Source organism: Vanessa cardui, chromosome 26, assembly GCF_905220365.1.
Source record: "Vanessa cardui chromosome 26, ilVanCard2.1, whole genome shotgun sequence".
NCBI lineage: Eukaryota > Metazoa > Arthropoda > Insecta > Lepidoptera > Nymphalidae > Vanessa > Vanessa cardui.
The window spans coordinates 774,214-802,171 of NC_061148.1; the positions used below are offsets into that span (position 1 = coordinate 774,214).

The window sequence follows — 27,958 nt, forward strand, 5'->3', positions numbered from 1 at the left end:
AACGTGTTCTAGAGTGGAGACGGGCACGGTGGAGTGACGATATACGCAAGGCGGCTGGCAGGAGCTGAATGCAAGTAGCCGGAGAAAGACCACAGTGTCGTGGACTTGGAGAGACCTATGTCCAGCAGTGGACAAAAACGGGCTGATGATGACTGTCAGAGAAATTCAACAATTTTTCTTTTGTCGAATCTCAAGTTTTAGGAAATTTTTACTCTAAAAAATATATATCATATTACAAGGATAATAAAACAAAATAACCATTTATTATTTTAAAATATTTATTTAAGACAAAACCTAAGCTAACAGTATCACAGTCATGCTTTTACTAAAAGTAATTTAAACTTAGTTTTACACTATATTATTATACAGTCATATATTGTAGTATATATATGTAAAATGCTCTTTTTTCTGGGTCAACCACGTGGTAACTATGTCGATATGGCACTATGACCAATCAATGCAAACTCCTTGGATTGCTTAGGCTATTTTTTCCTTCCATTTATTATATCCTCTGAGAAGTGGACTGATACTAACAATATAAAGCAAGAAAGTATGAATTACATTTTGTTTTATTTAATCTGTGGAGTTTTTCTAATTAATTTGAAATTCGCACTTGAATTATTGCATTATCAGAAAGTGAATTTATATGCCTTCTGGCTGACTTTATCACTGCATAGCTAAGCCAAGAACAGATTTAAGTAGAATGTATTCATTTAAACATCGATAACTATAAACACATGAGTTTTCGAAATGGAGAATTATTTCAATAGTTCTATTTGACTTTCATAAGAATATTCAAACGACTTAAATATGCTATGAGCTCTCTATCTCAGTAAGTTAAGCTAATCTCAAGTTGAGCTCCACAATCTGATGTAACATCGACTATACTATGTTTTCACTTACTTGATTGTTAACATAATATAATATAACAAAAAAATTGTTGTGATTGTTGTCTGTTACATAACTTTACTTTAAAATGTACACAGTCGTCGTTACTTCTCAAAAGATCGAACTTGTAATATGAATTTGCTTTAACAAAACTAACTCCACTAAGCCTAGTGTTACAATGAATTTGAACTTTTTAGGACTGTTATTTATGTAATTTTTTTTTATAAACATGTTAAATTAAGCACTAAGTTTAAGTATATGCTTAATTATTGTACATTTTTTTATTGATATGATAACTTAAGACTTTACATTAATATATTTCATAGTTGAGCATTTTAGAGCAAGCCATTGTACAGTTAGAGCAAGAAAACCTTCGTCAGCTTTCAAATTAATTCCTTTATCAAGTCTCAAACTCTTAGTACCTCTTGAATTTAAACATCAAATCATTGCGACGCAACATGTCATTCTCGACCGGTAAAGCAGATTATCGCTCATACTGAGCACACGAAAATAGATCTTAAGGTGACGAACCTTTTCTTACCCCGACTGTACAGTATCGGTTTCTTTTGATTGAATTGTGTGCGTTTTCCTTTGCATGTGTGTAAATGTTTGTGTTTATAAAAGATGACAAGTATTATGACAATTCAGCTAGTATTTTACATTATTTCTTAGTAAGGCACTTTAGGTCAATGCATTGTATGAATTTGAAGTAATTTGCGTTGATTTGTGTTTGTGTGTGTATGTGTGTGTGTCTTTGTGTATATGATTTTTTTATATGAATGGATGTATTTTATCGATTTATATTATTTCTAACCGAATACTTAATCTATACATAGTATATACATTTATTAAAAAATAATTCGAATAAAAATCAAAATATTTCCTAAAGATATAAAACTTGGGGTGACTCTAGCAGCCTTAAGGATGGAACATACTCGCGCGACAAAGCATCGCAGCGTTTATAAAGCTTCGTCTACATCTTCGCTATAAAATATATTGACATATATCTTATATCGCTCAACTTGATCGCGCTAGTGTGTTCCGATCTCTTACATGTCTAGTTCCTTAGATTATTTTATTTAAGTCTCAAATTAAGTAGAAGTCGTATTGACCTCTCCCGAAGTATACATAATCTGAGCACCACTTTCTAGCTTGTAAGTCTGTTGAGCAGCATGCTGGGTACGCCAGTTTGGACTTTGTGAGTTTGGCACACCTCTGGCAGAGATCTAGAAGCTCGTCCTGGAAAAGAAGAGCAAAGTTAAAGTATAGTCACACCTCTTCCTTTGAAACGGTTTTGGTGGCAATTCCGGCTCTAATGCCCTGTGGGCAGACAACTTGACACATACAAGTTTTCTCAGTATATATTCCTTTACTATCGAGAGCGAAATGGATCATGCCCAAGCACATTGAAATTCAGTAGTGCTTATCTGGGTTAGAACCCGCAATCGACAGTTAATATACACAGTCTAACTACTTGGCCATCTCTGTAACTTGGCAATAAGGGATACAGAAACGGTCATAGGCCATATTTCTATAACTAATAAACATATTAAATTCTTACATCTGTATGACATTCAGCTGACTCGGTGAATACACCGCTACCGGGTGCCAGCCAGGGTGGTCGCGCGTTCGATTCTCGGACGACAGCCGCTATACACACCACTATGAACAGCATCGCTACACCGTTTTTCTGTGAACAAAATAAAAGTATTTTATTAAATTATTGAAGTATACTAGTGTACAATCCAGTGATGTAATCCACTGCTGTTAATTGACGGATATGGCTACTACTTATTTTGCTTTTGAACGTTAAAAATCTCTACAAAAATGGATCCAATTTTCAGTTACTCCCCATACAGGGGGTGTAACTCAGTGGTAGAGTGTCTGCTTCGCATGCTGAAAGTCCTGGGTTCAAATCCCAGCACCTCCAACTTACATATCAACTATATTACTTTTATGATAATTTACTTTTTGAACTTCATAATTAAGTTAAAATGTTTGATGTTATGACACTTAATTTTAAAGTAAGTTAAACTTAGAAAAAATATGTTACTTATAAACGCTTATGGTACTTGTTTCAATTGAGAATTTAGAAACAGTTCGAAATCCGCAAAGAAGTCGTAGGACCGTTAGGGCTGAATTTCAAATCCTGAAGAACTGGTGTCCCGTCGGTAAAATGGGACCAAAGTAGGATTGTTAATAAGACATTGAATGGCATCTAATTACGCTTTAAAAGAGTTATCTATGTAATGAAATGACATTTCATTATGCCAAATTTGCTGCGCTCCACGCGTTTTTAATCTGTAACTGAAAGTCAGTTTGCCGCGCATTTGATGGTTGAATGACAGAATGACAGATAATGTTTAGATTACTTTGAACTTTGATTTTGTAAGAAAATAAAGACATATAAAGAGGAGGCGATATTAGTGAACTTTAAATGTCGTTTCTTTGTATTTTCAGGTAAGATAAAAGTATAATTGTAATAGTTTAATGATAATTGTTATGATATTGTAAAGGCGTGTTAAATAAAACAAAACTTTGTATTTTCAGAGAAACAATTTGTGGTTTATTTTGAGCATCCTCAATAACCTATCTTATATCTATATTAATATTATAAATATGAAAGTCTCTCGCTCTTGCACTACCAAACCGCTGAACCGAATTTACTGAAATTTCGTATGAAGCAAACTTGTAGTCCAATAAAAGATAAAGGCTAATTTTTGCCTAACACAAACGAACCGTGGTTAGCTAGTCATATATATAATGAGTATTTCAACGTATCAAAAAAGCTTATTTAACTAACTAAACTGGATCGAGATGGCCCAGTGGTAAGAACGCGCGCATCTTAACCGATGATTGCGGTTTCAAACCCAAGCAAGCACCGCTGATTCATGTACTTAATTTGTCTTTATAATCCATCTCGTGCTCAGCGGTGAAGGAAAACATCGTGAGGATAGGACAAATATCATAGAAATTCTGCCACATGTGTATTCCACCAAACCGCATTGGAACGCGTGGTGGAATATGTTTCAAACCTTCTCCTCAAAGTGAGAGGCCTTAAGCCCAGCAGTGGGAATTTACAGGCTGTTGTTGTTGTACAATCAAAGTCAATCAAGAGTATACCATTAAAATTATTGGACGTCAAAACAGCGGTTTCTTGTTATTATTTATCACTACGGCCAAAACCCTCTTAAATATATTCCGAGTATTGATATTGATATCTTAGCAAACATAAACAAAACAAGCAATAAATAAGGAAAATATTTTAAAGATTTCATGGCATATTGTTCTAGAAATGTATCGTTTGCCAATCAAATGCCAACGACCTGTATCTAGTATGTGAATGTTTAGCTAAGATTTTGGGTCATATAATGTTGTCTTAAATTTTCGCGATTACACATTTAAATAAAACTAGTTATAACGGATTTGAATCGCGTATATTAATTATTCCCGACGTTTCGAGCACTTTACAGACTGTCCCGTGACCACGAACGCTGTAAAGTGCTCGAAACGTCGGGAATAATTAATTTACGCGATTCAAATCCTTTATAACTAGTTTTATTTCATTATGGGTCATAGCCGACAGTATGCTTCGCTAAAATATCATATACTAGATTATTTCTTTGGTTTATTATTTACTCTTCTTCTATACATATAATAAAATGTGTGTCTGTTTGTAATATTAAAAAAGTCACTTTAAATGCATATGTATGTGTAAATGGTGTATAAACATAAGACAGTATAACATGTCATTTTTTTCAGTTTTCTCTATCTGTCTTTTTATTTCGGCTAATCTCTGGAACGGCTGGACCGATTTTGATGGGATTTTCAGTGTCGGACATATTTTCATTAAATTAGCGCGCATGAAATTGCGTGCATATCTTATGTAACTATTTCATAAACGTTGTTAATATAAAACACCTATAATACCATACGTAAAGAATAAACTTGTAACCCCCGGTTTCCGTTTGCATACGGTAAATAGAACGTTTTTGGGCAATGGTATACGCATATATAATAAGATACCGGAAAATATAATCAATTTACCATTTTTAAAATTTAAAAAGATTATTAAGACTAAATTAATAAATAAATCATATTATTCATTAAGAGTACTTTTTAGAAAGAAAGGCCTGGAGTTAGGCTCGGGTTCCATCATTAGACACTAATTACTGTAAATAACAGCATTGTAAATCTGTTTATTTGAAAAGAGCAACTATGCGAGTTTCTTGCCGTTTCTCCTCGCTAGAAGCTGCTTTCCGAAACGGTGGTAGTATTTAATTGTTGACGATTCAAAAACGCTTCATTGTGAAGTTTACTTGAATAAAATTGATTTGTAAACGCTAAACATGGCCAACCGTTGAACTGTCTGTTATATATGATCACATATATATACACATATATATGTATGTTTTTAAATTTTGTATATATATATATATATATATATATATATACATATAGATATGATTACATTTTATAGATCTAATATCGGAATATCTCGATAATACGGATTTTGCGGATACACGTTGTAGACTATAAAAGCATTTTATAAATCGTCTACAATTGTGCACAGGTGTCAATCGAGATTATCCTGCACCTGCACGAAATTATTACTTTGGATTAATTTGATAATGATTATATTTGATGACCTCCGTGGTCGAGTAGTGTGTACACCGGTTTTCACGGGTTCGATTCCCAGCTGAGTCGATGTAGAAAAAGTTCATTAAATTTCTGTGTTGTCATGGGACTGAGTGCTTTAGCTACTTACATTGGGATCACACTAATGTTTGCGATGGTGTCCGATATTTATTATTTATTTATTTTATTTATTATTTATTTATGTTAGATTATATATCAGAAGGTTAGCAGACGCGTAAATTGGCAAATTTCTTGCATCTCTTGCAAACTCAGTTAAAAAGTCGCATGTGCCTGTAGTTACACTGGCTCACTAACCATTCAAACCGGTACAGACTACAATATTAAAAGTGGGTGATACCTACCCACATAGGTTAACTTCAACCTACCACGACAATATCTTGACATCTACATCTACATGCATATCTCGTGATCATTATAGATAAATATAAAATAATCCAACGCAATGAACCAGCATTGGTTTTTTCATCTAATTATATAAATTGAATCAAATCTATAACTAACATAAATGCAAAAATAACTGTATCTGCTGCTATTTCAAGGGAAAACTAAACCGGATTTGATGAAATTTGGTATAAAACGAGCTTGAACTCCAAAGAGGTCATAGGCCTACCCTTAAAACTTGAATGCAGACACAGGCGACACCTAGTATTTTTTAAATTCTAGTTGTACTGCACAGTAATGTTGTACGAATACATCAGCAATATTTTTTTAAAGATTAGGACGTCAGAATATTTGATAAAATCATAAATATTACCCTTCCCAAGAGTAGAGGTTTTTGCTCATTGTAATGAGCTGTAGCTCATATCGTAATAACCAACATGATAGTTGCTATGTTTTATTACGTCATTGAATACATATATGTTATCTGTGTTATCTTCATGATATAAACGGTCCATTGACGACTTCGCTACCGACCAGCTGCCTAAACCGTCATATGACTACTTATTGTATCATATTACAATACATATGAGTATATATCGCAAATGAATTTCTGAATTAACAGCTTTCAATATTTATTGAGTGTCTTCTGAGTGAAATCAGAACTCAAATACTAAATGTGAATTGAGGATCTGAGGATTATCGAAGCGCCTTAAAAGCTTAATCGAATACTGCACAACAATTATAATCAAAATATACTTTAAGATGACGAATGAAAGAATTATTGATCCAGGAAATTCTAATTTTATTTGGAACAATGCCTTACATATCGTAACAAAACGAAGACAACTATAGCGCGATTTAAAATACTACTAATGCCATCTATTAATGACAACAAATAAAAATAGTTTGATTGACATAAACATGAACATGCCGCCCGCCAAAGGGCGTTAGGCTTATTAACTAATAACTATTAAAAAAAAGTAACTAATTAAATTATAATATAAACTTTGACTACTACATAAAATATTTTACTAATCCTCAATTTGTAGTAAACACAGCTTGTGAATACACTGTTTGACTCATAGAAGCACTTTCTAATCGTATTGCTTCAGTTCTGAATTAAAAGCTTTCATTGGTTCGGATAGAAGATTCAATTGAGAAGAACCAACAAGTAGTTATTCTCTTCCACCATTTAAATTACTGAATTATATACTAAGTCCACGCTGTCTAACATAAATTATAAACTACTATTAAGTAACACTCCTTATTTATCAATGTATTTTATATGAGCTTTAATTTTTTAATATAATATTATTAAACAAAAGAAAACCGTGTCCCATGAAGGATGTACTAACGTTGTTAAGTCTGAAGCCAGGCGTTATAAGTTTATCTTAGCTTCTCGTGTCAATACAATGATACCAAATATATTTAGAACAAAAATCCTCGTAATGATTTCACGAATACAACAATAATATCATGAGTAGATGATGTTTGTCCAAACAGTTACTTAATCAATAAAATTTATTACAATTGATAAAACAATGGGGTTGATAAAGTAAGATATTTGGGTCAGTGTTGTTTTCGATATGTACCATTGTAAATATTATTGGGTCAATAATGACGCTTGCTTCTGATACAATGATTGTGAAACAATCATCCATTATACTTGTATTATCTTGATGGTACCGTCCTTAGCGAAATGGTCCAGAGTTATGGAACAAATCACGTGGATCATGAAGATCATGGGTTCAAATAAATGACTTTGTATTTTTAAATGTTGAAAAAGAACTACTGGATTTCGTGTCGGTTCTCCTCAGCAGAATCTATATTCCGTTTTATTATATATTCGTTTAATATAATGTTTATTATGAACTTTTTAATATGGTTTTTGAAAGCTTATTTGAATAAGGAATATTTCAATTTAGATTTTTAATTTTGAAAATTATTGACAGTAATAATATATTATGGAATGCTATAATCTTAGAGAATGATGAGATGCCGCGCGTTATGGGAGAGGTTATACTATATAGGTACGCTACGTAATCTCACATTTTTTAAATTTAGACTATGAACGTTATAAGTTTGAATATTATCTTACAACTAGCTTTACCCGCCCGCTTCGCTGGGCATTACATAAATGTTAAATTAACACCCTCTAAATTTCCCACTGCTGGGCTAATGCCTATTCTCCCTCTGAGAAGAAAGTTTTCGAGCATATTTCACCACGCTGATCCAATGCGGGTTGGTAATTTCCCAATGAAATTCGGCTAAATGTGTATTTATACATTCATTAGTACATCTATACATTTCATTCAATTTAGACACATAGGTTTCCTTCACCGTCGAACAGTTTGAAATTTAGTTGCTTGACCGGGCTTTGAACTCACAATCATCGGTTAAGTTGCACGCCTATTAACCGTTGGGCCATCTCGGCTCATCTGGTCGATGAGCATTTGTCACAGCAAAATTAATTTTCGCTTTGTAATTAATTTTTGATCATTAACGATGCATAAATAACAAAGGAATAAATAAAGAAACATGCGAGATTTTCTTTATTTAATGTTCGTCATCTATTTCCCCTTTTTCAATGAAGTTCTCGACAGGCTGCAGATTGTTCATGAAACCCATAAACTTATTTGTTACATCTCCTTTTTGGTGAATCCGGAAACATATAATTCATGAGTATTTTTTCGTTGGTGTAATCTCGATGTAAAATTGATTGTACCTTATTATTTAAATTTCTATAGACTGTAAAAGTTTGCATCACGCCAACACGTCGAAACTTGCGTCAAAGAATACGTCAAAGAATCCATCTATATTCGTGCATATGCCTTGGACTTCCAGTGTACAAAGATGGAAGTATTGCTCTTTGTCCAATATCATGTTGTATCGAATGTAGTGTAATTGTTCGTTCTCGATCTTAGCGTACATGTTAACTATGATTTTTTGAAACAGTTGACGACATTTACGACACAATGTCGACAAAGAAAGGGCTCTGGTGGTTGAACCAGTTATGGTAAATAAAGTTTGCTAGTGGAGCAGCACATACCAGCAGTTTATTTTAAAGTTGATAGCGTGACACACTATATTTATTGAAACAATGCTCAGATCGAGATGCATCTTGTTATAATAACTCCTAAATCGTAATTGAAGGCTAAATTATTGAGATTGGTTCTAGTTCTTGACTTAGTCTGTTTTTATCGTTGATCAACCCAGTCGTTGGACTCGCTCGTCAGGTTTTTCAGTAGCTCTTGAGCAAGATGCTCTTGTTCGAAGATCTGCAACTTGATCATTACGTTGACTTACTGTTTTGGTAGCTCTCAAAGAATAAATTCCGATTTTATTTCCTTCTATACGTATTTTTTGTCGGTGTGGTGTTTCAGTAGCTCTTTCGGTTGTATGACGCTGCGTATTTCTCGTCGTCGTTTTGATATTTTGTTTCTTCGGTGGCATTGTAAATAATTTGAAGAGTGTAGCTGCAGTTTTCTATTTATATATAAGTTACTTGTAGCTTTTCTTACGTTTACATTTACACTAATGATTCAATAAAGTTGTGAGTATAATTTTCTATACTTTAACAATTACGATTATTATTCCCTTTCTTATAATCAAAAATGCTAAAAGCACTTCTACCCGTATATATAATTTATAATTATCTCAGATAAAAATGATGAATATTATAGTTGTTATTATTTTATGCTAGCGTAGATGTCAACAATGAATTGTCGAAACAGTTAACGACACTTCTGAATATGATTAGATTGATTATCTATAATCATTATACGATACGCATAAAAATCCTTACAACTAACTCTCTTCGATGTCACAGACCGTATCGTGATATTAGTTTGATACAGTCTAAGTTGATATACATCTTCTTCACGCAGAAACAGAATTGGATAATCGTAGAATTCGTCATACGATTGGTGTGTTTCAGCAAAACCTTGCATAATTTTGTCTCATTTAATGATAACAATATGTCGTTTCGTTTCTATACCAACAACTACAGCTGTGACTTCTGGAGTCATGGGAGCATTAATGTTCATTCATAATGACTTTATTATTTTATATTATAATTATCTGTTGTTTCATCGTTTAGAGCAATATTGAAATATTTAACTAATTAAGCGATGACTTCTCGATGATTTGTAGTATTGAACATCGTCGATCTGAAACTTAATCATTACGTTGACTAACTGTTTCGGCAGCTCTCAGAAGAAATTAGGATTCTATTTGCTTCTAAACGTATTTTTGTTGGTGTGTTGTTTCAGTAGCTCTTTTGGTTCTATGACGCTGTACTTATCTTGTACCTATCTTGTCGATATTCCGATATTTTGTTTTTTCAGTGGCATTTTAAATAATGTGAAGAATGTAGCTCCACGTTTGTATTTATACAAATAAGTTATTGTTTTGGTTATTTGTCTTACGTTTGCATTTTAAACTAAAGATTTATTGTTATTGAAGTTTTGAGTATACCTACCAATTATGATCATTGTTCACTTTCTTATAATCAAAATAGCTACATCCCGTACATGTAATTTATAATTATCATATTTTAAAATAAAAATTATAATTGTTATGATTCTTTTATGTTTATTGACATATGACGCATAATAAGTTAGTTGTTATTACGCTTTTTGAATAGATTTTCTTTTTTATTTCATTATTTTTTATCAGTTGATCAAATGAAAATACTTGTACGTACTAATTTTAATGACAATCGGTTGAACAGTGTAAAACTCTTTTTGTCGCAGCGCCACCTGGTGGCGAGTTACATCAATGGGGATAGCATGATCTCTTCCTATTTCAAAAAGCACATATGCATAAAATTTTTCATAATGATCGGTCAAATAGTTTCTGAGTCTATAGATGGCAGACATACAAACACATCCTTTTTTAAATATATAAATAGCCTATCATTTGCGCAATCGCGTGTTCTTACCACATACAATTTTTTGTAAAGATCAACTCAGCCGTTCTCGAGTTAAAGCGGGACATACAGACAGACAGACAGACAAAAATTTCAAAAATGGTAAAACTGGTATCAGTCTGTCATAAAATTAATACTTATGACGAAATTCGACAAAAAAATTGAGTGTACAGACAGACTCTAGAGATTTATATAGTAGTATAGATATAGATGAGCTTATATTTGAATTAAGGATTCATCTCAGATAACGCTATCATGAAACTTGTATTGTCTGTTCTATTGTCAGCGGATCTCATGGAAGGCAAACTAATTACGCATTCTATACTATACGGCATAAGTGTACAAAGATTTTTGGTTAAGCTGGACGAGCTAATAAATCTCATGTTAAATAATCAACAAAAGTACTATAAGAAATATTGGCCATTCCTTACATAGCCAATGCACCAACCTTGGACTAAGGTGTTGTGTTTGTATCTGTAGTTACACTGGCTCACTCAACCTTCAAAATGGAACACTACAATTCTGAGTACCGTTTTTTAGTTTAGAATATTTGATGACACCAACTCAACAAATATTAGTATACTAATACCTACCACTAAGGCCTACCACCAACTGAACCTAATCTGATGGAGCGGCAAATCCAACATGACTGGATGGAATTCAGGCACTGGTTCAACGGCTTTACCTGGGGTACTTTTAACTTCCAAGCTTCAGGCTGTTTCTGAGAAAATAGCTGACCCAAGAATTTCTTTGTCGGTCTAACCGTGCAAGTTGTGTTTGTTGTTTGTGTTAGTTGTGTTTTAAACGTGAGCTGCAAATCTTCGTAAGAAAAGAAAAGGCTCTATTCTTTAGAAGCATATAATTTAAATAACTATAACTGTTTTAATCTATTTTTGTATGACGATAACTGTTTTAATCTATTTTCGTAAAATGATTTAGGCCGTTTTCAGTTTCATATCGCGTTTGACCGAGTGTCCTAAATTATTATCGAATTTAAAGGTCATTTGAAAAGCTACGATGTGTTTCGTGATATAAATGATATTTTTGGCCGTTGTTGTTGGCCGTTTCGGGCCCCACGATACAGGTCTCCTAGTGTGGGGTCCAAAGATAATCAAACATTTTAAAATTGCTAAAACCATAATGCACCAAAACCAATGGAAATCATTGAAATCGTTTAAGCTAAGTTTAAGAAGATTAATATTGTACCATATGTTATAATCTATTATGTAAGCATTGTGTTTTTTCAATAAAGTTTATTATTATTATTTATTTTTTTAACTTTTTTCATGCTCTCGTTTTAACGAGGTTATATTCTCCGTTTTTGCGGGATTCTATCCAAACAAAAACGGACTACCTAATCACTTGATAAAAATTTCCGCACAATCCTACATGTATTCAGAATGACTGCTTTCTGTAATAAAATAAAAGTTAGTTTGTGTATGCCAAGTGCTTGTAAGCTGGAAAACAGTGAGTGAGGAATGACTCCGGTTGATGAAATAATAATGGGTATAGTTTTTACGTTTTTTACTTTCCACTGAGATTTAATTTCGATGGACAAATCAGTATACTTGGCAATTTTTTCAGTGAAAGTTGAGGCTATGTTATGAGTATTTGGTACAGCGATATCTATAAGGTAAACGGTCTCCCTTTTCTTATCATGTAACATAATGTCTGGTCTATTAAAATGTACAGTTTTATCAGTTATTACAGTCCTATCCCAATAAAGCTTAAATTCACGTGACTCGAGGATGATGTCTGGTTTGTATTTATAATAAGCAGTTTTGTCATTGACAAGTTTGTATTTGAATGCTAGGTATTGGTGAACAATTGCAGCTATTTGATCGTGTCTATGTTTATAGTCTGTCTGTGTTAATGTACTACATGCTCCTGTGATGTGCTGTATAGTTTCTGAGCTATTGTGGCAGTGTCGACAAAGGTCTGATTGTAGTGTGTGGTCTTTGATGATGTGCTTTCTATAGTTTCTGGTATGTATGATTTGATCCTGGATTGCCATCATGAAACCCTCTGTTTCAGGAAAAAGATCACCGCGTTTGAGCCACGTGTTAGACGCTATCTTGTCTACAATTGGGTTCATCAGATCGCGGCGGTGTCTTCCATGAAGTGATTTTTGTAGCCAGATATTAATTTTTTCTTGTGCGGAGAAAACTGCTTCATTTTTCTGTTTTGTGTGGTCTTTTAGATTGAGAGGTGTCAGTTTTACGTCTGCATGAACTACAGCAAAATGGAGTGGGATCTTAGTGGCTTGGTGATGAAAGAATGCTCGAATAGAGGTAACTTGTGAGTTGTGGAGATTTTTAATATCAATAAGGCCTCTACCACCTTCTTGTGTTGGTAGCGTTAGCCGTTCAATACAGGATCGTGGGTGGTGCTTTCTGTACTTTGTCAGTGTTGTGTTTATAAGACGTTGGAACTTAATAAGATTACTTTTAGACCAGTGTATTATGCCGAATGAATATGTTAATGTTGGAATGACAAAGGTATTTATTGCTTTTATTGTGTTTCGGGCATTAAGATGTGTTTTAAGTATTTTATGCAATCGTGATTTAAATTGTTTTTCTAATATTTTCTTTATTTGTTTCTCATGGATTTGTTTAGTTTGATTAAAGCCTAAATATTTATAACCAGATACTTCATCTACGGGTTCTATTATTTCACCTGTTTGAAGGCGGTACGAGTTTTGTTCTATTTTTCCTTTGTTAATAGATTGTATACTACATTTATCTATGCCAAATTCCATATGAATATCTATTGAGAAGTTTTCTGTAAGATCAGCAAGATTGTTTATTTCACTTAAACTATTTCCATATAATTTGATGTCGTCCATGTAGAGGAGGTGTGAAAGAGTGTAAGCCTCACTATTGAATGTAAGTCTGTAGCCCATATTGGAATTGTTAAGAAGTGTAGATAGGGGGTTTAAAGCTAAACAAAACCAGAGGGGGCTCAACGCATCGCCCTGGAATATTCCACGCCGGATTTCTATTATTTCTGTTTCTAAACTATGGTTGCCATTAAACATTTTAAGAGTGGTTCTCCAATGAAGCATTGTATTTTTTAGAAATTCTATAATATGCGGGTGAATTTTATAATGTTCAAGTATGTATATGAGCCAGCTATGAGGTACAGAATCAAACGCTTTCTTATAGTCAATGTACATAGTGTATATATTTCTTTTTTTGGTGATTGCTTGCTTAGAAACAACTGCATCAATAGTCAGCTGTTCCTTGCAGCCTAAACTACCCTTCCTACATCCTTTTTGCTGTTCCGCTAAGATATTTTGTGAAATCACATGACTATAAATTAATTGGCTAAGACAAGATGTAATGATCTTATATATGCTCTGGAGACAAGTTATGGGTCTATATTTAGCAGGATTTTTTAAATCAGTTCGGTCTTTTGATATCATATATGTTGACCCTAATGTGACGTAGTGAGGCATTGTTTCAGGTTTTTTAATAAAGGCATTTATATGGCAAAGCAAAAACGGATGTAAATATGTAAATTTTTTGTACCAGTAGTTGTGTATTTTATCAGATCCAGTAGCTTTCCAATTATGTGTTTTGTTTATAACTTGTTTCAGAATATCAATATTAATTTCATCAAACTTCATTTCAGGTAAATCTACTAATAATTCCCTATCCCGTTTAATCCAATCGGTTTCATGGTGTGTTTTCGGATTAGACCATATGTTAGACCAAAATTGATGTAATTTTTTTTCTTCTGGCATATCTGTTACAGTTACGATATTACTATCTTGTATATTACTGTTAAGGTTTCTATAAAATAATTTCTCATTGTTATTAAATAAGCCATTTTGTTGTTTTCTAAGAGTGGTTTCTTTATATCTACGTAAGCGATTACAGAGAGCGGTTAGTTTTTGTTTCAGAGTATCGAGAAAGTGAATTAGTTCTGTATTAGCATTTTCATGTCGTGAATGAATTTTGTAAGCTTCTTTAATTTTGTCTACTTCGAGTTTTATTTTCCTACTCGTATTACCGTTAATGTATTCTGTCAGTCTTCCAATTTTTATTCTAAGGGCCGCAACTTTATCCTCCAATCTTTTTTGCCATTTAGGAGTAGGCCTTGTCCTGTGTATAGGTTGGTGATCACTAATTTTACATCCATTGCATATAGAAGCTGTAACGCCGCCACAATATATAGCATTTTGAATTTCATTAAAATCGGATTCTTGTGATATATGAGCAGGGAGAACGGATAGGTTTATATATTGTACTATACTAGCAAATTTTTTGGAGGTCTTTTGTTTAGGAATACTGGGTCTAGCGGTGGGATCTAAGTTTTTATATTTATTTAAAAGTAGCAAGAACGTATCTTTAATTTGATTTTGCATATCACTAGTTAGATTAGATAAATATTGTAAGTTATTGCTATGTTCAGTATGTTGTACAGTGTTATGGCTAGCAACATGTAGTAGAGTGTTTTCAGATAAAATCGGTAGACTTATAGGGGTAAGAGTAAGTAAATTGTTTGGAGTTGCTGTTGTTGCTGTCTGGGTATTATCTAAAGCAAAATTCTGTAATTGTGATATTTGCACAGGAGTGTTACGTTCAGAAAGATTTGTGTTATTATTGATATGACTCGCTAATTCTATTGCAATTTCATCTTTTAATTCTTGAAGTCTATCGGTGTTTATAAGTTTATTATTTATAATTATTCTACGTTGGTCCGCTACGCGTTGTTCAGATATGTGAGAAAGGTTAGGGTATTCTAAAATAAAGCATTGATGTAATAGTCGTCTGTACGCGGTTTTATTTGTTTCAACTTTAGTAATTCTGTAATAGCTTCTCATAATAAACTCATTTAAATCGTTATCCCAGCGCATTCTTTGGCTACCGCTTACGTTATTTCTGATCGGGCCAGGATGCTTTTTTAAGTAGTCACCCGCCTCTTCACGTATCATTTGAATTTGTTCAGTAGTTAATAAGTTATTTCGTACTATAGCCCGGCGCTGGCCTCCTACATGTTGCCTGCTGGCCTGCATATCCGGGAATTTTTCAGTGAATCTAGAATGAAGTTCGGGAAGGTACGTTCTTGTATTAGTTTCCATGGATGTTAGAATGAAATATGTGCGTAGGATAAAGATATTCATAGCTTCTGTCCATTTCCTACGTGCACGTTTGCTAGCTTTGGCGGGTGCAGACGTTTCGGCGCTTGCCTTCTGCACAACATCCGTAGCTAATAACGACGATATCGATTCAGTGGTATCGGAGTCCGAGAGACTAGCGTCGGTCGTCTGATAGTTAAGGATTCCCACCCGGAGATTCATCTTGCCCCTGGCGCCACGGGTTAACAGCCTACTATCATCGGCGTCCCCCATGGAGCTACCGGGAACTAGGGGCTTATTTAAAGGATTATTATTCATACTTTTGTTCTTTTGGACGAAGATAACTCATCATACTAGTCCAAATTTGATGAGTGCACAGTAAGCTTCCTAACTGAGCCCATGGACGCCGCCGTTGGTATACTTTATACTCTTCCGCCGCCGTCCTGTAACCGACATCCTGTGCTGATGCCAGTTGTACTATCCAAACCTTAGTAAGACGTTCACGCCTAAAAGCTTTAGATAGTTCCCCTGATGGATATACCGCCATCGATCGGTCGCCATTGCCTCGTTAGTTTATAGCAGGGTGCACCACGAGCAGGTGAGGTTGGCTTGGAGTCTATCCCCCCTAATTAGACTCCCTTACACCCCTATTATTATTATTATTATTGTTGATAAGCGATATCGTAAAGGTTTACATAAGGAGCTTCTGAAGCTTTGATGCGTTAGTTTATTTCTTAAATATCAGTTAGATCAAAGGTCAAATCAAAGTTTATTTTAAACATATATATCTTAGTAACAGATAAGGGAGTGATTTTAATATATGGTGTTCATAGTTATCTAAGTTACAAGCCCATAGCAGCCTTATAGGAAAATTTACTTTACTCAATGATATTTGTTTTTTTTTTATATATAAATTATAGGATGGACAAACTAATGACTGCTGGTATGTGGTCACCACCACCTATAGATATGGGTACTGTATCAATAAACCACCATCAATTTTGGACAGGATGTTATATTACGTGTGTCTGTAGTTACACTGACTCACCCACCCTTCAATCCAAAACGCAACTTGAATAAAATACGAGTGAGTGGTATCTACCAAGACTGTAATATGCTGATGGTAGATGTTCAAGGGTCATGATTATTACCAAGACTTTAAATATTAGGAAACAATTGATTCATAAATTATATAATTCATAAAATCCCAATCCTTTATTGAAATTATTCATGATTTGAGAGTATTCTTAGATTTTTAAGTCACTTCTTCTAAACGTACTTATTCTAAATATTTATCCTATCCTAATAAATATTTGTGAAATGATTATTATTGATTGTAGCAATCAGCCACAAATAAAAAATTGTGTGTGTGAAATAATAAATTAATAAATGTAATTACATAATATTTATTGCCATCGAGATGCATTTTCTCTTCGAGTTTCAAATCGCAATGAGTCTAAAGAAGTTTAACTTCTAAAATTACTTACTATGGACACACTAATTCCATCATCAATGCTTAACATATAGTAAATATAACTTATTTCACTAGTCTAGTCCCGATAACAGGAATAAGTTAGAGAAAATTAGAGAGTATCATATGGTTACTTATATTATACTCGTGTCAGTCAGGAGTTTGAGACTTGGAAATATTTAGACATGTCATATAAAATATGTTGCGAAAGATATTATATCTTTCGCAACATATCAATCATAGAGTTAATTAGTTTTAAGTAAGTCCTAGTTTTATTTTTGTAATGCATTATATTCCTTCTGAGATAGTCATCTTATTGACTCATTTCTTTAAGTGAGAATAGAAAAAATAATAAGTAAATTTCTAAAGCTTTCACAACTTAATAACTAAACCGTTTATCGAGAAGATTTCCATCCGTGTTGCTAGAAAAAGACAGTAAATCTGCTTCTCTCACACATGCGAAGCCGCGGGAAAATTTTCTTCAATATCAAAATTGATTTCTTATTTATTGTAAATAGGGTAATATGGCGCTGCCGTATGTAGCCATAGCGTCTGTACGCTATGACTGGCACACATGCAGGTGATTGCCTGGAGTTGCCAGTAGTATTTGAGTAAAATGCATTATTAGGTGAAACAGCTCGATAAAAACAAGCCTCAATCGAATATATACAAACACTATTTTTAATTACTGAATAAAACGACCACTCATTTCTCAGACAAAGACTAATGATTATGTGTGTGTGTATGTGTGTTGTGCTGTTGTCCCTACTGGCCTTTACAGCGTCACCGGGTGTTGGGGTTGAGAGACTCAGCCTTAAAGTCTTTGGGGATTGAGAGTTACATTAATCCTTATAGGACGATATAGGGCGCCTCAGCCCAGACCGTAGTCGATGGGGACAATATCATAATTTTTAAAACGAATATTATTTTCTTTGACAAAGAATAGCGCGATTCCGAAAAACGAATAAAGTGAAAAACGCCATCTATTGATACAAAAGAGAACTAAATGAATGTTTAAAAATTACACAAGTACAAAACGCATTAAGTGCATACAAACAGTTAACAAACATAAACATTGTGTGTACAAGTACATATATTTGTATCTGGACCACACATGATATCAATCACTGTTAAAATTACTTGAATGTGAATTGCATATTGTTCATTAAAATTTATAGTATTAATATTATCTATGACAATTATTTGACGATAAATGATTTATTATTAAATAGTACTATGCTAGTACTATGACTTGATAAGCGAATGTAGGCCGCTGGGCGTTCTACAACATTGATGGTTGATAATTTTTGATAAACTTGATTGATGATCTTACATCTTAGCCCTTATATATTGAAAGCACAGAGCCTTTTTAGCTATCCCTATTAAATAACCGATGATTGCGTGTTCAAACCCAGACAAGCACAAGACAATATTCATATGCTTTATTTGTCTTAATTCATCTCGCTGTGAAGGAAATCATCGTGAGAAAACCTGCACGTGTCGTAAAAATTCTGCCACATGTGTATTCCACCAACCCGTATTAGAACAGCATGTTTGAATATGTTCCAAACCTTCTCCTCAAATGGAGAGGAGGCCTTAGCCCAGCAGTGGGAAATTTACAGACTGTTGTTGTTGTTCTTGTAATCCAAGTCGCTTTCGATATATATACTATACATTAAATAACATACACAATGAAATATATGAACAAAGTTAAGTGATAATAACAGTTTTAGGCCACTAAAATTATCTACTTCCACTGAAAATAAGTGGTCGCCATAAATATATCAGTACTATAAGAAATATCAACCATTTCTTACATCTTCAATGCACCACAAATCATGGAAACTAAGATACCATATGTAATTACAACCTCACCTTTCAATCAATAGCAATCACTACATAGTATAAAACAAAGTCGCTTTCTCGGTCCCTATATCCTTATGTATGCTTTTAATCTTTAAAACTACGCAACGGATTTTGATGCGGTTTTTTTAATAGATAGAGTGATTCGAGAATAAGGCTTTTATAAATAATAAATCGGCAGCTTAGTAAAGAAGCAATGATAATTTTAAAAGTTTCCACTGTGATGTCATATCTTTGCAACCGTGCGAAGCCAGGGCGGGTGGCTAGTACTTAGTATCTTCAAAACGTACATTCAAGATAAGCGGATATTTATCAATTCGATTATCAATTATATAATAAGTAGATTAGTGATAACACATAATCGTAATGTCCTAGCCGTTGCACACCACCTCGCCAAAGAGGCATCTTGTAAAATAGGGTAAGTCGATTTTAGCCCCAGTGATTATGGAACTATAGCTGCACTTGGTAAGGCTTTGTGTAAGCCCGTCTGGGTACCACCCACTCATCGGTTATTCTACCGCCATATAACAGTACTCAGTATTGTTATCTTCCGGTTTGAAGGGTGAGTGAGCCAGTGTACTGGCACAAGGGACATAACATCTTAGTTCCCAAGGTTGGTGGCACATTGACGATGTAAGGAATAGTTAATATTTCTTACAGCGTCATTGTCTATGGGTGATGATCCACTTACCATCAGGTGGCCATATGCTCGTCCGCCAACCTATGCCATCAAAAAAACGTAAAAATTTGCTTATAGTATCCTTCTGAAGAGCTCTAGCCCTGGATGAGCTGGAAAATAAAGACGATTCTTGATTCACTAAATTTTTGTGATGTTACAAAGATTTAATAATAGACAGCGCATAAAAGTCACTGTCTTGTTTGAGAGTGGTATTATAAGTGTATAAGAAAAAAACAGGTAACAAAAATTAAAGAAAATTGCTATCGACAAACTCCAATTATTTTGAATAAACGCGAATTTTCGCGGGAGACTAGTTAATATAAATATCCTAACATGATGTTTTCCTTGCCGATTATGCTCACGATGGTCTAGGCAAAGATTTGTCCCAGACGTAATAATAATCAGCAAAAGTCTGTACTCGCCTAATAAATATATATTTACATTGTTCATGATCTAAATTGTGACTTCAGGAATAAAAGACCTATTCAAATAATCATGGTTATTTCTTCAGTGCGGTACATGGTCTAGGGGAGCCCATATTAAGTAGGTACATAGCATTCTGTTTTCAATACCCATCATATAAATATATTTATCACTTACAATATATCAAATAGACGTTACGGACTCCGCATGACAGAGACACATATGTTTTTCTTAGCCGCACCGCAAGGAGACGCATGCGAGGCATATTAGACCTCGCTTCTTATAGAACGTGTTAAACCAGCTTCAAACAAACTTTACTAACATGAGTTCTTGGTATCATATAAAATAATAATCTGTGATCCCAATGTAATTAGATAAAGCACTGATTTTACATAACACAGGAAAATCAGAAGTAACGATGGTACCACGAACACTCAGACCAAAGACAACAGAAAACTAATGATAATCTACATCGGCCGGGAATTCGGAGTGGCGTACCCATAATAACCGGTATATACACCACTCAAAAAGTTGACAGAAAAACCTTCTATTTTTGGTTTTAGTTAAGCTGTCACTGTAATATCTCAGGAATACAATCGTATAATGTAACCGCTACGACAAACGAGGCATTCAACTTCGTATGGGAAATACTATAGATATGAAATTTCAGATAAATATGGATACATCTTATGTGGAAGGCGGCTATCATGGTATGGGCATGTAATGCGGAGGAATAAAGATCATATTGTTAGAAAAGCCTTGAGCATGGATGTGAACGGATATAGAGGTAGAGGTCGACCAGGATACGATGGATGGATTGTGTGAAAGACGATATGGTTAGAAAGAATGTTACTTGTGAGATGACGTCTGACAGAGACGTATGGCAGGAGAAGACATGCTGCGCCGACCCCAAATAATATTGGGATAAAGGCAGGAGGATGATGACATCACCATATATAGTATCTGTATCCTGTAAAAGTTGCTGTACTCTTCCCATTTATATCATTATTATGATCCTTTACACAAAGGTTGCCTGGAAGAGATCGCTACTTAGCAATAAGGCCGCCTGTTGCACCTCATGCAACTTTTGTGTAACAAAAATGTTATTTTTTAGTTTTAAGATTGGGTGCAATAGAGAATAAATAAATATTAGTATCCCTCTTAAATGATAAGACAAATATTCCGGTCGAAAGTGATCGAAAGCGGCTTCTATCGAGAAGAAACGGCAAGAACTCACATAGTTGCTCTTTTCCAAAAAATACTCTTTTAATAAATCGTATGATTTATATATTAATTTAGTCTCAATAATCTTTTTAAAATATCTATATTAATATTATAAATGTAAAAGTAACTCTATCTGTCTGTCTCTGTTTCACGACCAAACCTCTGAACCAGATTTGGTGCAATTAGGTGAGAAAGGACATTGACAACTTTTTGACACATGAGAACCAACACCCTAAAACGCGAGTAAATCTGCGTGCGACTATTAGCTTCTTATAGCCAGAACTCGTGCAGAAATACAATTATAATTAAATATCTATTATATCTGTAGACTAGAATTATCTCGTTGTGATAAACAAATTTATAATATTATAGTTGCATATCAATAAATAGTTCAGTCTAGTAGTTGTAACGTCTGTGTTTATGTTTTCATTTGACTGATAAGTAAATACATACGAGTATATAGGTAGATGAGTGTTCTAATACATAGAGATTCGTTTTTTTATCAAATGATTCTTAGCATTAACGCTAAGAGACCATAACTAAAGCAACGTATTAAATAAATGTTAAACGATCCCCTTGGTCGAGTAGTGAGTACACCGGTTTTCAAGGGTACGCCACTACTAAATATACTACAGATTTTGTTTATTTAAGACAATCACAGTAGAAACTTCTAAACTCCGAGGTCCCGGATTCGATTTCCGGCCGAGTCGATGTAGATAAAGTTCATTAGTTTTCTATGTTTTCTTGGGTCTGGGCGTTTGTGTCCTTACTTCTGATTTTCGATAACACAAGTGCTTTAGCTATTTACATCAGAGTATTGTATGTGATTTTGTCCGATATTTATTATATATTATTATTTTTGACGGGATTTTCACTAGCTCTATGGAGCTAAGGAGTACGAAGTAACAAAGGCTACAAAGGTTTTTAGTTAAATCAAAAGAGACTCGAACGGCTAGTATTAGTAATAATGTAATGAACGACCAACACTGCATAACACACATGGCATCACGATATCAAAAGCGGTCCTTTCTCTAAGATCAGTTTCAACGCCAACAGATGTTATACACCAAATTCATTGTGCCAAGCCGTTCTCAAACATGTTTATGGCAAATATTATTTCCATGGGAAGAAATTTAAACACTGATAAGTTCCTTTGGACTGCTGTGCTAGACTGTAGGTGATGGAGGCAGTAAAAACATATATGTATATTACTTTAAGACTAATTAACGCTGAAATCGCCCAGTGGTTAAAAGGCGTTCCTCTTAATCCAATCATACCACCGCTGAATGTGCTTAATTTGTGGTTATAATTCGTCTCGTGCTCGGCGGTGAAGGAAAACATCGAGAGGAAACCTGCATGTGTCTAATTTCATAGAAATTCTGCCACATGTGTATTCCACCAACAAAATAAAAATCAACTTTATTCGAGTAGACTTTTTCCAACACTTTTGAATCGTCATTTTACAATTAAGTGAAGCTGCCATCTTACGATATGTGCCATATACTATTATATATTTCAGTGCCAAATTTTACTCAGATCTACTACTACTACTCAACAGTAGTTCTGGCGTATAGTCATATATATTTAAGGGTGCACGCTTAATTTGTTTGTTTTCATAATTAATGAATAGAGTAATATTATTTGATGGCTTATTTATTTTTAAGAGCAAAACACCCCGAATGGTGTTGTGTCGTGGCAACACGAGTCGTTATTATTTGACAAGCATCTCGAAATCGTTGGTGACTTGCGAACCCATTTTTCTAAAATAGTGTTCCAAATGTCAGATCAACCACAAACATCTGTTCCTCTGACATCCATATATATTATTATATGGAAAATCTTAAGGCTTATTTTTCTTAAAACTTATACTCTTTACATCTTATGGTGGTATAATGTTACAAATGCACATATATGTTACGTAACGCATACGGAGCCAGTATGTCTGGCTTCATTTTCTCTTATGTGTACAGCCTGAAAATTTCCCACAACTGAACAAAGGTCTCCTCTCCCTTTGAGGAGAATGTAGGAGCATATTCCACTGCTGCTGCTTTAATTCAGGTTGGTGGATACATATGAGGCCGAATTTCATTAAAATTAGGCAAACGAGCCAGGACCAAAAACTGTTTAAACACATACAAATATATAACTTTGTGCGTGCTTTTTTGTGATGAGTTCGACAAACTTTTCTAATGCTAAAAGTTTCGGCGCTGCTGCGTTTTACTCGAAATCGATGCTCGATTCCTAGAATTGATGATATGACGTCACTGTGGATACAACTTTGTATATGTTTATAATAAAATTATTAAAAACTGAAGAAACTTGTCCGAAAAAAAATCATGTTGCGTATGGAGTGTCCATCACCCCAAAAATGTCGATACGACGTCAAATGACTCACCAGTCATGTAAAACTGAAGCACAACAATTCGAAGTATTTTTTAAAAACTACTTGGTATATTTTGATGATGGGCGATGATTGTGGGTTCAAGCCCAGGCAAGCACATTTTTCCGTACTCAATTTTTGTTTATAATCATCTCATTTTTGGCGGTGAAGGAAATCATCGTGAGGAAAACAGCATTTGTCTAATTTCAAATCTGTCTGTCTAAGTTCTAAATTTGAAAATTAGGCACATGTGTGTCATCCAACTCACATTGAAGCATGGAAAATTTGCTTCAACCTGAAAGGTCCTGAAAGGTTGAGGACCAGCCCAGCAGTGAAAAATTCACAGTAACTGTAACTCTACTATTGTTCTCTAACATAGGTAGTTAAAGAATTTGTTCTTAAACCATTAGTTATTTCTATGGAGGTGATTTTATGAGAGTTTGGTATCCGTCCTAGATGATCTATATGGTCAGATTACCAGCCTAACTCTGGATCAGTTTGCTTCTTATATACAAGTAAGTGTAACCTAATAATTAATTAATAGTGTGGTATTATTATACACATGTGTGTGTCTGTGAACATGAAGGGTTCCCGAATTACTGATCTTTTTAAATTCTTGCTTTATGTAGAATCCTTTATATAAATAGCTATTAATCATAAGACGATTATATCGTTTTTATTATATTTAAAGGTACGTTCAATGTATCTCACAAATGTTTATATTAATATCTACGAATATACATATATATGATACTTACATAATAACCTATTTACATAAGAATTGTTTACCTTTAACCAATAAATATTAAGAATTGCTAAACAAATCAAGAACACGTGGAATGTCATTAAGTATGCTTTTTCCCGTTGAACAAAAATCAAATCCTCTAAGTCAAAAGATTATCAGCCCTCGAATCATCAGGGAAAGCAATAAGCTGAGGTTATACTTTTGCTAAGATTTTTTTTGCATAATAATTCCTACTTATAATTGTGTTAAAAATCGAATATCATTACTACTAGCGAAACTTAAGCGGATATCTATCAAGAAAGTAAAGCAAAACTTATCTATAATAGAAATAGATAACTTAAATTAACAAACAATGAAGATAAAAAAATAACATATAAAAACATCCGGTTGTTTTAACTGATTTAACTTTGCTGAGATAAAATATTGTTTAAATGACTTATTCCATCAACCCATATTGGAACAGCGCGATGGTATATTTTCCAAACCTCCGAGGCCTTAGCCCAGCAGTGGGAAATTTACAGGCTGTTTTTTTATTGAATAGGCTGGCGTACGAGCATATGGGCCACCTGATGGTAAGTGGTAACCATTACCCATAGACATTAACGCTGTAAGAAATATTAACTATTCCTTACATCGTCAATGCGCCACCAACATTGGGAACTAAGATGTTATGTCCCTTGTGCATGTAGTTACACTGGATCACTCACCCTTCAAACCGGAATACAACAATACTGCGTACTGTTGTTTAGCGGTAGAATATCTGATGAGTGGTCAACCTACCCAGGCGGGCTTACACAAAGCCCTACCACCCAGTAGTTGTTGTTGTTAAATGACTTCACTATGCCCTTACAGATCGCAGCTTCTAACTTGATATTTTTTTAAAGTAACGTCAGTATGAGTAGATCTTTTGAGTTATAATATTAACTAGCGACATACCGGTCTTCGCGCGGTTGCAATGATGATACTAAATAAAGTGCAGAATTTCTTATATACAACGTCCACAGATTTTTTGTCATTAGACAGTATGTCCTTACACTTTCTCTGTTAACTTAAATTACATGCTGTAAAGGGCCATATTGATCTATATGAAATGCTCAATGTGCTTAAGACACTGTTTTGGATAAGGATCAATGTGGTATTGCTTAATATCACTTCGAAATTAAGCCATTATTATTCGTAAAAATACACTTAAACTTATTCCTCGACCGTTTTAAGGTTTAAAAAATTGTAGTACATTATTTTGAACTATGTTATAGGGTTTAGCCAGCGTTTGCAATGTAAGCGCAAAAAATGTATTTATTAACAATATCACATTAGAAACCTCTAAAATTATGAGCGTTTCTCAATATTTATACATGTACAATTGTGCATGCATTATTAATACATATAAACTTTCATGTTTAATTACTCATCGTAATTTTAAATATCTAAGCATATAAAGAGACAGACAAATAGCGGTAAGCTATTTTGTTTTAAACTATGTTATTATTGTGTTGAATTTAAAGACATTTTATTAAATTAACGAGAAAAAGTTATTACTGAGTTTCTTGTCAAACTTTAATAATGGTTCAAAAGTTTGAGCTTTTACTTGAAAAAAGTTAATTTAGTTATTTTTTCATAATTAATTACTTAAGAACGAAAAGCAAAAATATTCCATTATATTTAAAAGATAAGTTACAGCCTGTTACTATTTCACTACTGAGCAAATATATGTATCTTTTAAGGAATATTAATTTTATAATTTCATCTGACAAATTTCACGGTGGTTTTAACCGACTTCAAAAAAGAGTTCAATTCGACTGTCTATGTTATTTTTTGCTAGATATATTGTAGTGTTTTCCTGGCTGACACCAGCTCCAAATATAACAATAATTGTTACTAAAACTACACATATACTACATAATGAGTAAAAAAGTAACATGATTATCAACTTGAAGAAGAATACGCTTATAATTATTTTTACTTTTTAGTGCATATTATTTGTTTTGAAATAGTGTTTTTTTTTAAGTCGATTTTTATTTTTGTTAGAATTTTTGTATAAAAATGAAATACGGTTTTGAACCCGGAATCTTTAGTCAATATGACCGTTTTAGCCACGAGGTCATCTCGACTTTTATACATGAGCACACCTGTAAACATTGGAAACAACTACAAAAATAAAACATTCAGATAACCCTGACCGTTCGCGAATAAGCGACGGTTTGTTTTTAGCGATTATATCACTGTAACATATGATTTTATACTGTTATATTTATCTCGCACGTATTATAATTAAATATATTTGATTAATCAAAGTATTTTTCTTTTTTTTTTGTTAAATCAAAGTGGTAACAGTGGCAACGTACCCAGGTACAATGCCACAAGACAATCTTAGGACATTTTGGAATTAAACGACGTATTCTTTTTGTAATTGAAATATTTTTCATTTCAGTATATTTTGTTAATTTAAATTTTTTTAAGTATCTTAAATATAAGAAGGCTTTTTTTAAATGGTATGTAAGGTTCACTAAAGTAACATTTAAATTTGCTTTAAAGTTATTATTTAGTTATACAACTTTAATTTTACTTATGAACTATTGTGTTATTTTCTGTACAATTTAAAAAATATATAAATATTCGATTTATTAGCGGAATAATTAAATATTTTTAGACCATTTATTAATAATTAATTAGTTATTAATTATATTTTAATTTAACTTATTTAAACAGATTATTATTTAATTAAAATTATTCTGTTAAGTCATTTATAATCTAAATAAATACATTTAAAAATACAAAGAAATTTTAAAAACATTTAATAAATTAATTAAAAAAAAAACACCTAGCAACATTAAAAAACTTACCATAGATAAACAAAACGCCGCCATTTTGTATTTAACACTTCCGCACTGAATTCGCACTGAACTATAAAAAATATGTATATTACGGTCTGTCTGTCTAGTTACGCGTGTTGACTGGGTATGCTCGCGTTAGACAGGCGTCGGCTATAATATGTGTTTAAGTCTCTTATCTCAGAAACACATTGCCTCCGCGTGCTTTAGTAGTGATCCAGATAATCTTAGTATTTTTCATAGCGTCTGCGTTTTCGAACTGTGACGTCATGTCACGGCGTCAGGTGATCGACACTCCTGTTTTTTTTTTTAAATTTATGTCACTTTGTTTTTTATAGACAAAATTAACGATATATATAAAGCAGATACTATTATTGGTGGTGAGTTTTGGTAACACATTT

General features: G+C 33.5%; 1 protein-coding gene and 1 non-coding gene across 2 annotated transcripts; one reads left to right on the forward strand and one right to left on the reverse strand.

The window, feature by feature from the left end:
* Positions 1–1,967: 1,967 nt before the first annotated feature.
* LOC124540857 lies at positions 1,968–27,710 on the reverse strand. The gene is made up of 3 exons (XM_047118621.1): positions 27,570–27,710; positions 2,450–2,578; positions 1,968–2,127 (listed from the first exon to the last, which is right to left on the reverse strand). The coding sequence occupies exons 1-3, from the start codon at positions 27,591–27,593 to the stop codon at positions 1,975–1,977; spliced, it is 306 nt and encodes a 101-aa protein (XP_046974577.1). The 5' UTR covers positions 27,594–27,710; the 3' UTR covers positions 1,968–1,974.
* On the forward strand, positions 2,747–2,818 carry Trnaa-cgc. The gene has a single exon. It is a non-coding gene; the product is annotated as a tRNA-Ala (tRNA).
* Positions 27,711–27,958: the final 248 nt, after the last annotated feature.

Bases quoted from the DNA above. Each gene is read 5' to 3' on its own strand.
- LOC124540857 (XM_047118621.1), bottom strand. From the start codon at position 27,593: ATGGCGGCGTTTTGTTTATCTATG. The intron at 2,579-27,569 runs GTAAGTTTTTTA...TTTTGTTCACAG, and splicing joins CGGCGTTTTGTTTATCTATG to AAAAACGGTGTAGCGATGCT. The intron at 2,128-2,449 runs GTAAGAATTTAA...CTTCTTTTCCAG, and splicing joins CAGCTGAATGTCATACAGAT to GACGAGCTTCTAGATCTCTG.